This window comes from Cnephaeus nilssonii, assembly GCF_951640355.1.
Source record: "Cnephaeus nilssonii genome assembly, chromosome: 4".
Lineage (NCBI taxonomy): Eukaryota > Metazoa > Chordata > Mammalia > Chiroptera > Vespertilionidae > Cnephaeus > Cnephaeus nilssonii.
The window spans coordinates 33,250,941-33,264,387 of NC_137075.1; the positions used below are offsets into that span (position 1 = coordinate 33,250,941).

At 55.6% G+C, this 13,447-nt stretch overlaps 1 protein-coding gene across 2 annotated transcripts; it reads right to left on the bottom strand.

Annotated features, from left to right (window-relative positions):
* Positions 1–224: 224 nt before the first annotated feature.
* On the bottom strand, positions 225–11,475 carry MMP14 (matrix metallopeptidase 14). Of its 2 annotated transcripts, none has more exons than XM_079768970.1 (10): positions 11,103–11,475; positions 6,247–6,395; positions 5,653–5,775; positions 4,986–5,290; positions 4,109–4,270; positions 3,687–3,844; positions 3,370–3,508; positions 3,100–3,250; positions 2,528–2,643; positions 225–2,163 (listed from the first exon to the last, which is right to left on the bottom strand). In XM_079768970.1, the coding sequence occupies exons 1-10, from the start codon at positions 11,205–11,207 to the stop codon at positions 1,832–1,834; spliced, it is 1,740 nt and encodes a 579-aa protein (XP_079625096.1). In that variant the 5' UTR covers positions 11,208–11,475; the 3' UTR covers positions 225–1,831. The 2 variants fall into 2 exon arrangements, with proteins under 2 accessions (XP_079625096.1, XP_079625095.1); XM_079768969.1 differs by having other exon boundaries at positions 3,687–3,840; positions 4,105–4,270.
* Positions 11,476–13,447: the final 1,972 nt, after the last annotated feature.

Genomic DNA, 13,447 nt, shown 5'->3' on the forward strand with positions numbered 1-13,447 from the left:
AAACAAGACAAATTTAGCCTAACTGCCAGCACCATTCATCCCATTTTCCCCCAACCTCCCCACCCCTGACATCCTGTTCACCCTATGAGAGAACTGAAGCCACACAAGGAATGTGAAACACCATTTATTTTTTGTGGAAAGGTTGAACAAGGTAAAAAATATCCTTAAAGGGCACTGACCCAGCCCCGCCCTGCAGGTTCCTGGGGTCAATGCCTCTGCCCTCCCACCCCCATCCCTCCCCATGCCCCTTGTTAACAAAAAGGAACGATTTGAAGGAAATTCATATATAATAATTATAATAAAAATATACATTAAACAAAACAAAAAACCCCAAACAAGACAAATTTAGCCGAACTGCCAGCACCGTTCATCCCATTTCCCCCAACCCCCCCACCCCAGACATCCCTCTCTTTTCACTCCCGGAAGGGTCTCTCACTTTCCCAAGTCCCCAGTACCATGACCACCTGAGGTGGCTGAAGGAGACTTCAAATGGATGGGCTTGGCGGGGGGGGGGGGGGGGGGGGGGTGAGGGAAGGGCAGGACACAGAAAGGATGGGCTGAGGGGTGGGGGCACCAGGAAGTGAGGAGGTAACCTGACCAAGAAACAAGAAATGCTCAGGCACCTGCCCTCTCTGAGGCTTGCTGACTCGGTGCTGCCTGCTGCTGGGAGCTCTCTGCTCTCTAACTAGGTAGCGACTCTCTTTAAGGGCCAGCTGCCAGTCCCCAGATGGGCCATCTTTGCTCCTTCTTCTGGGCTCCTTCCCCTTTCCCTCTATGCTCTCTGGTCAGAGGGAAGGCACGAAGCGGAGCAGGTGTGCCTTTCTGGGGCTCTTCCTCTAGCTCCAAGAAAACGTGCCTTCCCCCAGGTGCCAGGCCACCCTGTGCATCCCTAATGGCCTGGCCTGCTCAACCTCCCGCGCTCAACCTCCAGCTGTGCACTCCTGCTGAACCTCCTTTTGGTCCCATCCTATCCCCTCCGACTGCTCGGCCCCTGGCACCTGCCCCAGCTGCCTGCATGTAAGCAAGGCTCTTTCTCTGTGGCCTTGAGGCTCACCCCCATGGCTCCGGACTGAGTCTCTTCCTACAGAGACTCACCCCCGTAACTGCACTCCCTGGCCTCAGCTCTTCCAACCTTGACATCCCCATCCAAGGCTAACATTTGGGAGAGGAGGGCTGTCAGGGGTTTCTGCAGCCTCAGTTAACTCCTTAATGGCTCAGGCTCCTTCCATGAAGGTCTTGGGGAGCAGTATGAGGGGGAGAGGCAGAGCTTTGTGTAGAAGACTGATCCTCTCTGAACTTTCCTCCCTAGGTCTTAAGGTGGTCTTATGCAGCCCCCACCTCCTCACCCTCTCGCAGGGTCTCCCCCCTTAGCCAGAAAGAGGGGTGGGAGGCTGCCAATTGGGTACACCTGGGGGCCTGCCGGGGCTGGAGTGCCCAGAGCCTCCTGAGGTCAGAGTTCAGAGGTTAAAGGTATGTCAGGGAATGGAAAGGAGCAGATGACCCCATTTGACCTTTACCAGTGAGGTCTGAGGGTCCTGCCTTCAAGTGCAGAGCCAAGACATTCAGATGGGGCTGGACATGCGCCAAGCTACAGGGGCCCTTGAGGGGCAGGGACTGGAAGGGGTGGCCCCTGTTCAGCCCCCAGGGGACCCATCTAGGGGAGAAGCAATGCCAGGGTTGAGGTGGGAGGGGCCAGTCATGGAACAGAGAAGGGAGGCAGGGTGGGGAGAGAGCTTGGATCGGGTGGGAGCAGCCCACCCACCACCATCTGCTGCCACTGGCCTTCAGAGGCAAAGTCCACGTGGTAGGAGTGGGCGGGCAGCGATGGGGGTCAGACCTTGTCCAGCAGGGACCGCTGGCAATAGAGCAGTCGCTTGGGGGTCCCGTGGCGTCGGAAGAAGAAGACTGCGAGGCCCACCGCCAGCACCAGCAGCAGCAGCAGCACAGGCAGCACCACCGCGGCTGCGCTCACCGCCCCGCTGCCTTCCTCGTCCACCTCGATGATGATCACCTCCGTCTCCTCCTCAGTCCCCCCATCTGGCCGGCCCTCCGAAGGGCAGCCCATCCAGTCCCGCAGGGCTGACTTGGGGTAGCCCGGCTCTACTTTCAGCTTCTGGTTGTTGAATTTCCAGTACCTGTTCCCCTTGTAGAAGTACGTGAAGACTGCAGGGCGCGGCAAGAAGGTGGCAAAGAAGACACAGGTGGGGCGGCACCCAGGAGACCCGGAGAGAAGAGCAGAGAGGAAACCTGTCAGTGTGTGGGCTGGCTGAGTTAACCTCTCGACCTCTCCTAACAGCAGTTTCCTCAGCTGTAAACGGGGTGATTCTAGTACCAGGTTGGAGGAGTGGTGGGGGCTACGGGGTCTGACACATGGAAAGCACGAGCCCAGTGACTGGCCCATGGCAAAGGCTCCCCCGTCATTATCATTGTCATTATTTCCCCACAACACTCTCCACCTTTCTTCTTCCTCTCTCTTAACTCGTTGCTCCGATCCTCCCCTCACAGACACTTCCCATGCCCTTCTCACCTTCATCACTGCCCATGAACGACCCTCTGGGAGACTCAGGAATTCCTTCCCAGATCTTGATGTTTTGGGGGTAGTCGTTCTCCACTGCCCTGAGCTCCTCGTTGAAACGGTAGTACCTGGTGGAGAGGAGAGGAAGGAAGTGGTTGGACACTGGGCACTTCCTCCGAGGGTAGCAGGACCCGGGACTGAATTCACCAGTAAGGTAAGGATGGCTGTGGACGGGGGTTTTGAGTAATGAGGGCCTGCAGCTGAAAGCAGCGGAAGGTGGGGGTGGGAGGGAGGGCCCAGGCTGTAAGGAGCCACCAGCAGCCCTTAATGACAGTGCTAGGCTGCTGGAGCGGAGGCCTGGTGCCGGGGCAGGAGGCGTCAAATGACCAGGTCTGAAATGGTGACCCGGTCACATCCCACTCACTCAGCACCCAACGGAGGCTGCTCATTGCTAGGCAACAACAGAGGCTCAGCTAACTCCTTCTCCCGGGAAACCACCCAGGCATAAAGTGGGTCTTTCTCCAGAATTGAGGGAATCTGGTAGCTGAGGAGGCAGGCCTGAGGTCAAGGGGTCAAGGTCTTACTTGTTTCCCCGGAAGAAGTAGGTCTTCCCATTGGGTACCCAAAAGATGGCGGCGTCAATCCTGTCAGCAGGCAGTCCTCGGCCCAGCTCCTTAATGTGCTTGGGGTAGCCAGGCTCCAGGGAAGCTTCGTCAAACACCCAGTGCCTATCTCCTGGGGAGACAGAAGGCCAGGATGGGGGTTCCACTTGGGTTCTAGGGTCTATGGAGGAGTCAAGTGGAATCTGCTCATCCAGGGAGACTCCCCACACCCAAAGACTAAGGCCTGGTTACCTTTGAAGAAGACAAATTTGCCATCCTTCCTCTCGTAGGCAGTGTTGATGGATGCCGGCAGGCCCCGCCAGAACTGGCCGATGGGCATTGGGTACCCATCCATCACTTGGTTATTTCTCACCCGCCAGAACCAGCGCTCCTGGGAGGCAGTCGACGTAAGAGTTCATTATGTCTTGTCACTCAGTCCTCTGATTCAGTTCCCAAAGCTCCCCCAACTGCCTCCGTTTTAGTTTTTAGTCCTCATGCTGCTGTTTCCACTCTGCCTCCCGGTCATGGAGGCCTTTTGTCCTCCAAACCAGCCCACTTCCTCCTCTCACCTTGAAGACAAACATCTCCCCGCGAAGCACAGCCACAGTGTCAAAGTTCCCGTCACAGATGTTGGGCCCATAGGTGGGGTTTTTGGGCTTATCGGGGAAAGAGGGCCTGGAGGTGGTCCTGGGTTGAGGGGGCATCTTGGTGGGCGCTGACTTACTCCCTGGGGCAGAGAACAAGGGAGCACTTCAGACTTGGTGGCAGAGGGAGAGGAAAGGGCAGGCATATGGGCAGACAACACCCTCGGAAAGGGTAGAGAGGCTGAGGCAATCAGCTAAGAAAGAACAGAAGAGGTGGACTGAAAAGTGGGAGCAGACAGAGGCAGAGTCAGGAGGGGGCTGTGGGGAGGTGGGAAGAAATACGAAGGCCAAGAACACACAGACAAGGAGCAGAGAGAAAGGAGCAGGTGCGGGCATAGATTACTTGCCATAAAGTTGCTGGATGCCCCGGCGGTCGTCATCAGGCAGCACAAAGTTCTCTGTGTCCATCCACTGGTAAAAGGGTGCCATGATGGCCGAGGGGTCACTGGAATGCTCAAGGCCCAGGGCATGGCCCAGCTCATGCACGGCCACCAGAAAGATGTCATTCCCTGGAGGGAGGAGAGAGATTATGACGGCAGCCTGGGTCCCTTCCCTCAGGCTCCCAGCTTTCCCATCAGAGGCTTTAGTTTCACCCCCAGCCTGCCTGCTGTTTTCCACTCAAAAAAGCCACCAAACCACCATGCTCTTCCGGGAGGAGGTGAGCGTGCTCTGGGGACTAGAGCCCAAGCCCAGGAGACTTGTGTTAAGGGAAGCTGAGGGCTCTATCTGGGCCTTTTTCTCCCAGGGTGACATTTGTCTGGATAAGCGGGTGATGGGGAGACTTTGAAGTCTTTGACTGAGAAGTCAATTATTGGGTGAGAGAAGGAACCACATATAAATAGTTTAAAACTGGATTTCTGCCTTAACCAGTTTGGCTCAGTGGATAGAGCGTCGGCCTGCGGACTGAAGGGTCCCAGGTTCGATTCCGGTCAAGGGCATGTACCTTGGTTGCGGGCACATCCCCAGTAGGGGGTGTGCAGGAGGCAGCTGATCGATGCTTCTCTCTCATCGATGTTTCTAACTCTCTATCCCTCTCCCTTCCTCTCTGTAAAAAAATCAATAAAATATATTTAAAAAACCCCACAAAAAACTGGATTCCTGCTTTGTTGGAAGTCAGACCTGGAGATCTTTGCGGTCCCTTGTGGCCCTGAGATTTGGGGATATGAGGTTTTGGGAGGAGGTGGGAGAACCCTGTACAAATGATCATTGAGTCCCAGGGCTCACCATTCAGATCCTGATTTTCCACAGTCCAGGGCTCAGCAGAGTCAAAGTGGGTGTCGCCTCCGATGTTGGGGCCTGGGAAGTAGGCGTGTGCCAGGAAGCCACCCTCGCCATCAAAGGGTGTGCTGTCGCCATGGAAGCCCTCAGCAAACATGATCATGATGTCGGCATGCTCATGGCCATTCTCAATGTAGGAGTAGGGTATCTCTCGGAAACGCAGCGGTGTGTGACTCTCCCACACGCGGAATGCCTTGCGGATGGCCTCATATGTGCGATACTCGCCTACTTTGGGGGTGTAATTCTGGATGCTGAGGTCCAGCCACGTGGGGAGAGGATTAGAGGATGTTAGGATTACAGGGGACAACATTCTCCTTCCCGGTACTCTCCCAAGTCTGACTGAACTGCTCAGCCACCTTTGCCACCTCAAGATGCCTTTGCCTCAAGTGCTGAGAGCTCAGGGACCCTCAGGCTTTGGCTTTGTGGCCCTGGGGTGTACCCCTTCTCCCTTACAGGCTGTATCTCTCCCAGGGTTACAGCATTTCCCTCCCCACTCCCAAGGATGCATCCCAGGAAGAGGTGAGTATGGCAAGATGCCTCTGAGTCTCTGTAAGCACAACTGATAGGGAAGGGTAACCTGGTGTGAGTAAGGCCACTTGCCTGATAGACTCACCAGAAAGTAATCTCGTTATGCGGCCACTTGGGGCCCTGGATGGCATAGCGCTTCCTTCGCACGTTGGCCTTGATCTCAGCCCCAAACTTGTCTGGAACACCACAGCGGGGGCGCTTCATGGCCCTGGGGTAGTTGAAGACGGGTCAGTATAGTGTATGAAAGAGAAAGGTCTTTGGAGGACAGGGGGAGTATCTGGCCCCAGGGTCAGTGTGAGGAAGGTTAGGGTAAATAAAAAGGCTCAGGCCGAAACCGGTTTGGCTCAGTGGATAGAGCGTCGGCCTGCGGACTGAAAGGTCCCAGGTTCGATTCCGGTCAAGGGCATGTACCTTGGTTGCAGGCACATCCCCAGTAGGGGGTGTGCAGGAGGCAGCTGATTGATGTTTCTCTCTCTCTATCTCTCTCCCTTCCTCTCTGTAAAAAAATCAATAAAAATATATTTTAAAAAAATTAAAAAAAAAAATAAAAAGGCTCAGGATCAGCATGTGGCGATGAGGTATAGGGGCACGAGTCAGGCATTCAGGTGGCAACTTCTACGGTGCTCAGCGTTTTGTCAGTGTGTGCTGGGCAGAATCCCTGCCAGGGTCTAGCACTTACTTCATGGTGTCTGTATCAACTTTGCCTGTCACTCGCAGACCGTAGAACCTCTGCATGGCAGCGATGGCAGCTGAGAGTGACTGAGGTAAGCGCTGTGTGTGGGTCCGCAGGTCCCCAGGGGGCAGGTAGCCATATTGCTGCAGCCAGGCCTGTAGGGACAGGGATGTGGCTTAGAGCATCCCCGCCTGGCCCGAGGGAAGCCTCCGCCTCCTCACGTTACCTGGCATGCACCCTCACTTGCTGAGGAAAGGGCAATGAGCCTTCAGCCCGGCTCCGGCAGTGGGTCTGGAGGAGCTCCAGGGCTGGACCTGAATTCTGGCCCCGGCCCCAGTATGCCTTGTCCTCTCGGAGCTGTAGGCCTCAGCTCTGGACTTTGGCTACAGCTGTCTTCATGGGAACCGAGTTTAACGGAGTCCTCAGATGTCTTCTCAGGGGAGAGAGGGGGGAGGCTGAGGGGCTCCACGCTTGAGCCTGGCAGGAGGCCCTCATGGGAGGGGGATGCCAAGCCTCCGGGCCTCTGATAGCTGAGATTTTTTAAAGAAAGGAGGGCAGGAAAAGAGCTAGGGCTGAGGCTGGCTGCTGATAGTGGTGAGAAGTGTGATGCAGCCAGAGCCAGGACCCTGCCCCTGTTTCCATCCAAACGGCATCTGACCCAGGGCTTGGGACCTGCACTGTCCATTTAAGGATCACGTGGAGGGAGTGGGAGATGGGAGTGAGGTGGATTCTTGGTGACTGTATTTTATTTCAGGTATGTGGTAAATGGTTCATAATATAAACGCTGACATATAAAAGCAGGGGTGGGGAACATTTTTGCTGCCAAGGGCCATACAAAATTATCAACTTAAAAATTAGCCTGCTATATCTGGCCAAACATTTAATTAACTCACCCCTAATGCCCTGCCGGGGCCAGACCAAATGAATTCACAGGCCTTTACAACCCTCACCCCTGTGCCTTAAAGCAAAGTTAGATTTTTGGTGTTTGATTGAAAGGACAGCCCTCGCTGGTTCTGCCCAGTGGCTAGAGCGTCACCTCGGACTGAAGTGTCCTGGGTTCGATTCCGATTCTGGTCAAGGGGACATACCTCGTACCTCAGTTGCAGGCTTGATCCCAGGCCCTAGTCCCTGGTCCCCACATTTGGGAGGCAACCAATCAATGTGTCTCTCTCACATGGATGTTTCTCTCTGTCTCTCCCACTCCCTTCCACTCTCTCTAAAAAAAAATAAAATAATAATGGAAAAATATCCTTGGGTGAAGATTAACAAAACAAAACCTGTAAAACCTCACTGGAAAAAAAAAAAAATCAGCCTTTATTGTAAGAGCAATGGAATATTTTCCTAAAGCCTGCAAAGTAAAACGAGCCAAATTATATATGGGATATGAAAATACTTGGATTTTCCTACAGGGAGATGCTACCCCGACAGCTGGTCCCTGATCCAGTGTTGCTTTCCTAAGCAGTCCAGAGGGGCTGCACGTTGCCTGGGATGGGAGCTTGAGGCTACTGGTGTTAGGTGCTGTGCCCTCCACCCTAGGTTATGAGGGTAAATCTCCATGTGGCCTTTCATCTCTAGGCACACGCCCCACTGATGAAAAAGTACTCTTGCATAGGGGCTAGAGGTGACTCAGGAGCAGCTGATTGGGGACCTGAGCCTGCAGGGGCCAAGAATTGCAATAATGGGCCCGGCTGGTGTGGCTCCGTGGTTGAGCACTGACCTATGAACCAGGAGGTCATGGTTCAATTCCAGGTCAAGGCACACGCCCAGGTTGCAGGCTCCATCCCCAGTAGGAGGCGTGCAGGAGGCACCATTGATGTTTCTTATCTCTCTCCCTCTCCCTGCCTCTCTGAAACCAATAAAAAAAAATAATTAAAAAAAAAAAAAGAGAATTGCAACATGGTTTTGGGAAGTGATCCCCCAAGGATGATGGAGGTAGGGCCTGAGATGTAAACAACCCGGCCTTTCCCCAGCCAACAGGCCTGGCCAGAGTCACCCTAGCACCACCTGCTCTGAGGGCCCCACCTCAAGGGTAGAAGGAGGAGTGGAGTTTAACCCCTGGTACACCAGAGGGGAGCCGAGAAGGGTGCTGCAGGCGCGGGCCGCTCTCCAACAGATGCATGCTTGCCTTGACCTGTGCTGGCTGATGCCTCAGCTCGTGCCTGCAGGAAGCCTGCTGTGGCATGAGCCTGAGTCTGCAGGAAACTCTCTGTGCCCCTAGTCTCACCTGCAGGGTAGACACCCCAGGCCTATGACCTGGGTAGGAGTTCAGTTTTGTGATCTAAGCGGAACTGGAAGTCAGGAGGACTGAGGTCAGGCCTCCTCAACCCCCAGGAAGCCAACCTGAGGGGAATTCTAGGACAGGATGACGGGAGGGTGGGTGGCAGACAGGTGGGGAGAATCCACAGCCAAGAGCTCTGGGATAAATCCCCCTACCTGATGAGTCTTTCAGGAAGGTAGGCAGATGAAAACATCGACGCCCACCACCTCCACCCCACACCCAATAGTTAAAAGTAGAGACTTAGTCAAAAAAGGGCCATCCCTGGCGTCAAGGGAACTGAAAGGCCTGGCAAGGAGGTGCCCCTGCCCCACTCCTCCATGCCCAGGCTTTCTTCCCTCACAGGGGCCAGCCCTGAGCAAAGCAAGAACCACAGCGACTGGGATTGGAACCACAGAAGAGAGGACTCCTGTGTCTGCGGCTGGGTGGGGGAAGGGCTGAGTGCCAGACAGGGAGGAGAGGGCTGTTCTGAAGCTGGTGCAGGACGACGGAGGAGGCCTGGTGGGAGGAACCCGGCTGCCTGAGGCCCGGGCCACCCCAGCTTGGCCTGGAGAGGGAGCAACTATGTTGGGTCGAAGAACTCTGTTGGTTGGCTTTGTCTTGAAAACGGACTGGTGGAAGGTATTCCCCTAGGGCAGCGATTTTCAACTTTTCCCATCTCATGACACACATAAAAGGATTATTAACGTTCTGTGGCACGCCACAAAATACATTATATTTTTTGCCGATCTGACCAACAGGTAAAATTTGGTACATTCACACTGGGCGGCTATTGTTGTGTTGGCTGTTGTCATTTTTTTTTTTATTTGACAATCAAAGGGAAAAGAGGTCAATGGCCCTGACTAAACAGTCAGGTATTGCACGAGTTTTAAAATTCTTGCGGCACAACAGTGAGCCTCAGCATGCTGCAGGCCAGCTGAAAACTGCTGCCCTAAGGGAAAGTCAAGGGAACCCATCCCACCTTCGGCCTAGGGGTTTAGGGTGTGTGTGGGGGGCAATCTCGCTGGCTCTCCAGCAGGCTCTGGATGGGAGCCTCTGGGCCTGCTCCTCCCTCCCTCGGCCTCCCACTCCTCCACAGCCCAGAAGCAAATGGTGGTTCTGACACTGGGACTGCCCGTGACCCACTTAAAGCAGAGACAGGGCTGCTGCCCCTCCGGAAGGGGGCCCAATGGGGCAGGGGAAGGGAGAAGGCAGGGCGGGCTGATGGCAGTGGGCTGCCCCCCAGATGCCCAGGCTCCTATTGTTGAGAGCTCTCCTTTCGGGCCTCAGATGCACACTTCATGCCTGGAAAGAGGATGCCTCCTCCTCCTGGCTAGTGCCAGGATTGGCCACCGGGCAGATTTTCACACTTCCTGGTCACCCCCTTTCCTAGGGCCACCTTTTCCTTTCAGCCTCAGATCCCTTCAGGACAGAGAGTGTGTTCTTTCTGGGGGAGATGTTTCCTCTGGGGATGGAACCCGGGCGCCGACGGGGTTGGAGGAAGCCAAGTCCAGATCCCCTCCCCCTTCTCGGGCACTTCCCAGCCCCTCCAGACCGCACCCAGGCACCCAGGCAGGGCTGAGTGGGTTGGGACGTCCCAAAATAAGAAGCTGATCAAATCCGTCTCCCACCTTCACCCCAAAATAAAAGGGAGAGAGAGGAAAAACCTCCTCAGACAACTCCCACGCGACTTCCTCCAGGCCGGGTGGGCCAACGTCGGCGAATGGTGTGTGTGTGGGGGGGGGGGGGGGCACCGGAGTCAGTCAAGACCTGTGTGGGCGCCCGGGTCCAGGCCCTCTCTCCACTGCCCCTGTGCAACGTCCCCGGTCTCCATGCAATTAACGCAGAAAAACAATGAACAACAACAAAAAAAAGGCCTAAAGGCGCGGAGGGGCGGGGGGCAGGGGAGGAGGCGGCGGCCCCGGCGAGCCCCCGCGCACAAGGAGAGCTTTGTGTGGACAGCAGGCCGGCCAGGGCGCCAGCGCCGGGACCCTCGACGCCAGGGCTCGGGGGCCGGGACCCAGAGATCCGCTCGGGCGCCGGGGCCGCCCCGCCGTCCACCCGCGGCCCCACCTGGGCGCTGATGCGCGGGTGGAGGGGAGCCAGCGGGGAGCGGGCAGCGGGGAGCGGTCGCAGCGTGGGGGGCCGGGGCCGCTGTCCTCCCGAGCCCTCCGGGCCTCCCCGGCGCCGGTCAGCAGGGAAGTTGGGGAAACTGCAAGCTCGCGCGCAGGACAAGAGACCGAGGCAGCGCGGGGTCTGAGGGGTCCACACAGTTCCCAGGCTCCCAACTGGCTCCAGAGCTGAGCGCAGGGCGCAGGGCGCAGGGCGCAGAGCGGGGGCCGGGGAGGTGGGGAGAGGGGCCGGCTGTAAACTTCTTCCAAGGGAAGGAGTGGGGGAGAAGGCGGCGGCGGGGTGGGGGGAGGAGGCAAAAGTTGGATCGCCTGGGAAGTTTGGGGATGAGGAGCGGACGGAAAAGGAGGGGGTCCTGCAGGCCGGAGCCAACGAGACCTCGAGAGCCCTCCGCTCCGAAGGGGGCTGTCCCCTGGGGAACCCCGGGCTCGCCTCCGCGGCCGCGCGGCCCCGGGCAGGGCCGGAGGAGCTCACTTACTTCGGGGCTGAAGCTGCTTTGGGCCGAACCGAGGGAGGCGAGCGCGGCGGCGAGCGCGAGCAGGGGGAGCAGCAGGCTGCGGGCGGGCCGCGCGGCGGGAGACATGGTCCGTGGCCGTCCGGGCAGACCGGCGTGCGGCTCCGCGGCGGGGCCCAAGCCTGGGGGTCGCGCCGCCACTCCCTCGGACGCCTTTGTCTTCGGGAGGCCCCGGGTTTGGGTTCTTAGAGGGCTGTGCGCTCGGAGGAGAGGCAGTGGTTCCCGAGAGCGCCTGCCGGCTCGTCGCCTCTCCTCCGTTTTCCGATCTTTCTTCTGCTTAGTCGGCGGACTAGATGGCGAGCCCTCTCTTGCTCTCTGCTCTGGTCCCTCCCTTTATCCCACAGCCTCTCCTCCCGCCCACGCCCCAATGCCCTCCTTTCCCGGTGCGGACGTGGTTGTTTCAGCCTGAATCCAATTACAGCCAAGAGCCCGGTAAAAAAAAAACCAAAAAAAGGAAAAACCAAACCTAAGTTGACTTTCTGTGGTAAAGGCTGCCATCTCCAGGGGTTGAGGCCACAGCCGAGAGCAAGGAACTGTGTGTGTGTGGCGGTGGGTGGGGGCGGGGGTCCTCAGGGCACGGGATGTGGGAGACTTTCTCCCCCTAGGCATATTTTGGATGGCTGGATTCCTCTGGTGTTCAGCGTTTGCCTCACCTCGGGGTGGGAAGTACTGGGAGGCTCAGTGGCTGGGGCAAACAAGTTCAGAGTCTGGGATGTGGTGGGGGGGTCTTCCATGTCCTGAGACCTGGGTTAGGGGATTGTCTGTTGGGACCTGTGATTAAACCAAATTGAATCTTTGTCTCTTATTCTTGACAACCACCTCTGTCCCTGTTGCAAACAAACAAACAAAAACAGTATCAGCCCTAGCCAGTTTGCCTCAGTGGATAGAGCATCGGCCTGTGGACTGAAGGGTCCTGGTTTGATTCTGGCCAAGGGCACGTGCCAGGGTTGTGAGCTCAATCCTCAGAGGGGGGCATGTAGGAGGCAGCCAATCGATGTTTCTCTCTCTACCTTCCTCTCTGAAATCAATAAAAAACCAACCAACCAAACAAACAAACAAAAAAAAAACACAAACAATATCAAAACCCAACTACCCATCAACAAACCCCACAACCACACTGAATGGGGGCGGGGCGGGGGGCTCCCATACTTGTAGAAAAACCAATGTGCTCTCTTTATTATGCCATTTGCAATCTGGCTGATCCTTAAATTAGAACTGGTTGGGGAGGAAAAGGGTGCAAGGCCATGGAATCTGGGAAAAGGCAAGTCAAGTTTGGTGCAATTGTTAGAAGAGAGATTGGAAGTTGGAACTTCAGGGTTTAATTCCGTACCCTGGGAAAGGAGGCAGTTCCTTCAAGGGTAAAATCTCCTTCAAGGACAGACTAGTCTCTGAGAACAAAAGGTGGAGGTATGCAGGGAAGGGGGAGGGCAGGCTACAGCTGAGAAAGGGAGACAGATAAGAGGTTGAGAACTAGATGTGGAAAGGCAGAACAAGAAGCAGGAAAGTGTGGGAGACAGAAAACTCAACCATCAGCGAAATCTAAGACCCAAGAATTACATTGGTCAGAGAGAGGGGAAGGGAAGGAGGTATTGGGGGGAAGAAGGGAGGGAAAGAAAGCAAGGGAAGGAATAACTGGGAGGCTGGACAGAAAGTAGGTCAGGTAAGAAACTCCAAAAATCCAGGAACTCAAGTTTGTGACATGAAAATGGGAAAAAAAGTCGTGTTCTGTATGGTAATGAGAGCAAAGGTCTTTTCTACACAGAATCCACGATCAATAAGATGAAAGTTTTGCCCAGCCAGTGTGGCTCAGTTGGTTGACTTGTCCCATGCACCAAGAAGTGGTCCCGGGTTTGATTCCCGTCAGAGCACATGCCTGGTTTTCAGGCTTGATCATACAGGAGGCAGCCCATCAATGTTTCTCTCTAAAAATTAAATGAAAGGTTTCCCTGTGCCGAAACCGGTTTGGCTCAGTGGATAGAGCGTTGGCCTGCGGACTCAAGGGTCCCAAGTTCGATTCCAGTCAAGGGCACGTACCTTGGTTGCGGGCACATCCCCAGTAGGGGGTGTGCAAGAGGCAGCTGATCGATGTTTCTCTCCCATCGATGTTTCTAACTCTCTATCCCTCTCTCTTCCTCTCTGTAAAAAATCAATAATATATATATATATATATATATATATATATATATATATATATATATATAAAGGTTTCCCTGGGCCTTGGGGGGCAGCTAACAGGTTTGTAGGAGGTATATGGGATATACCTAACCCACAATGACTGTTTTTGGGGTTATCTCCAGGGCTCCCTACAT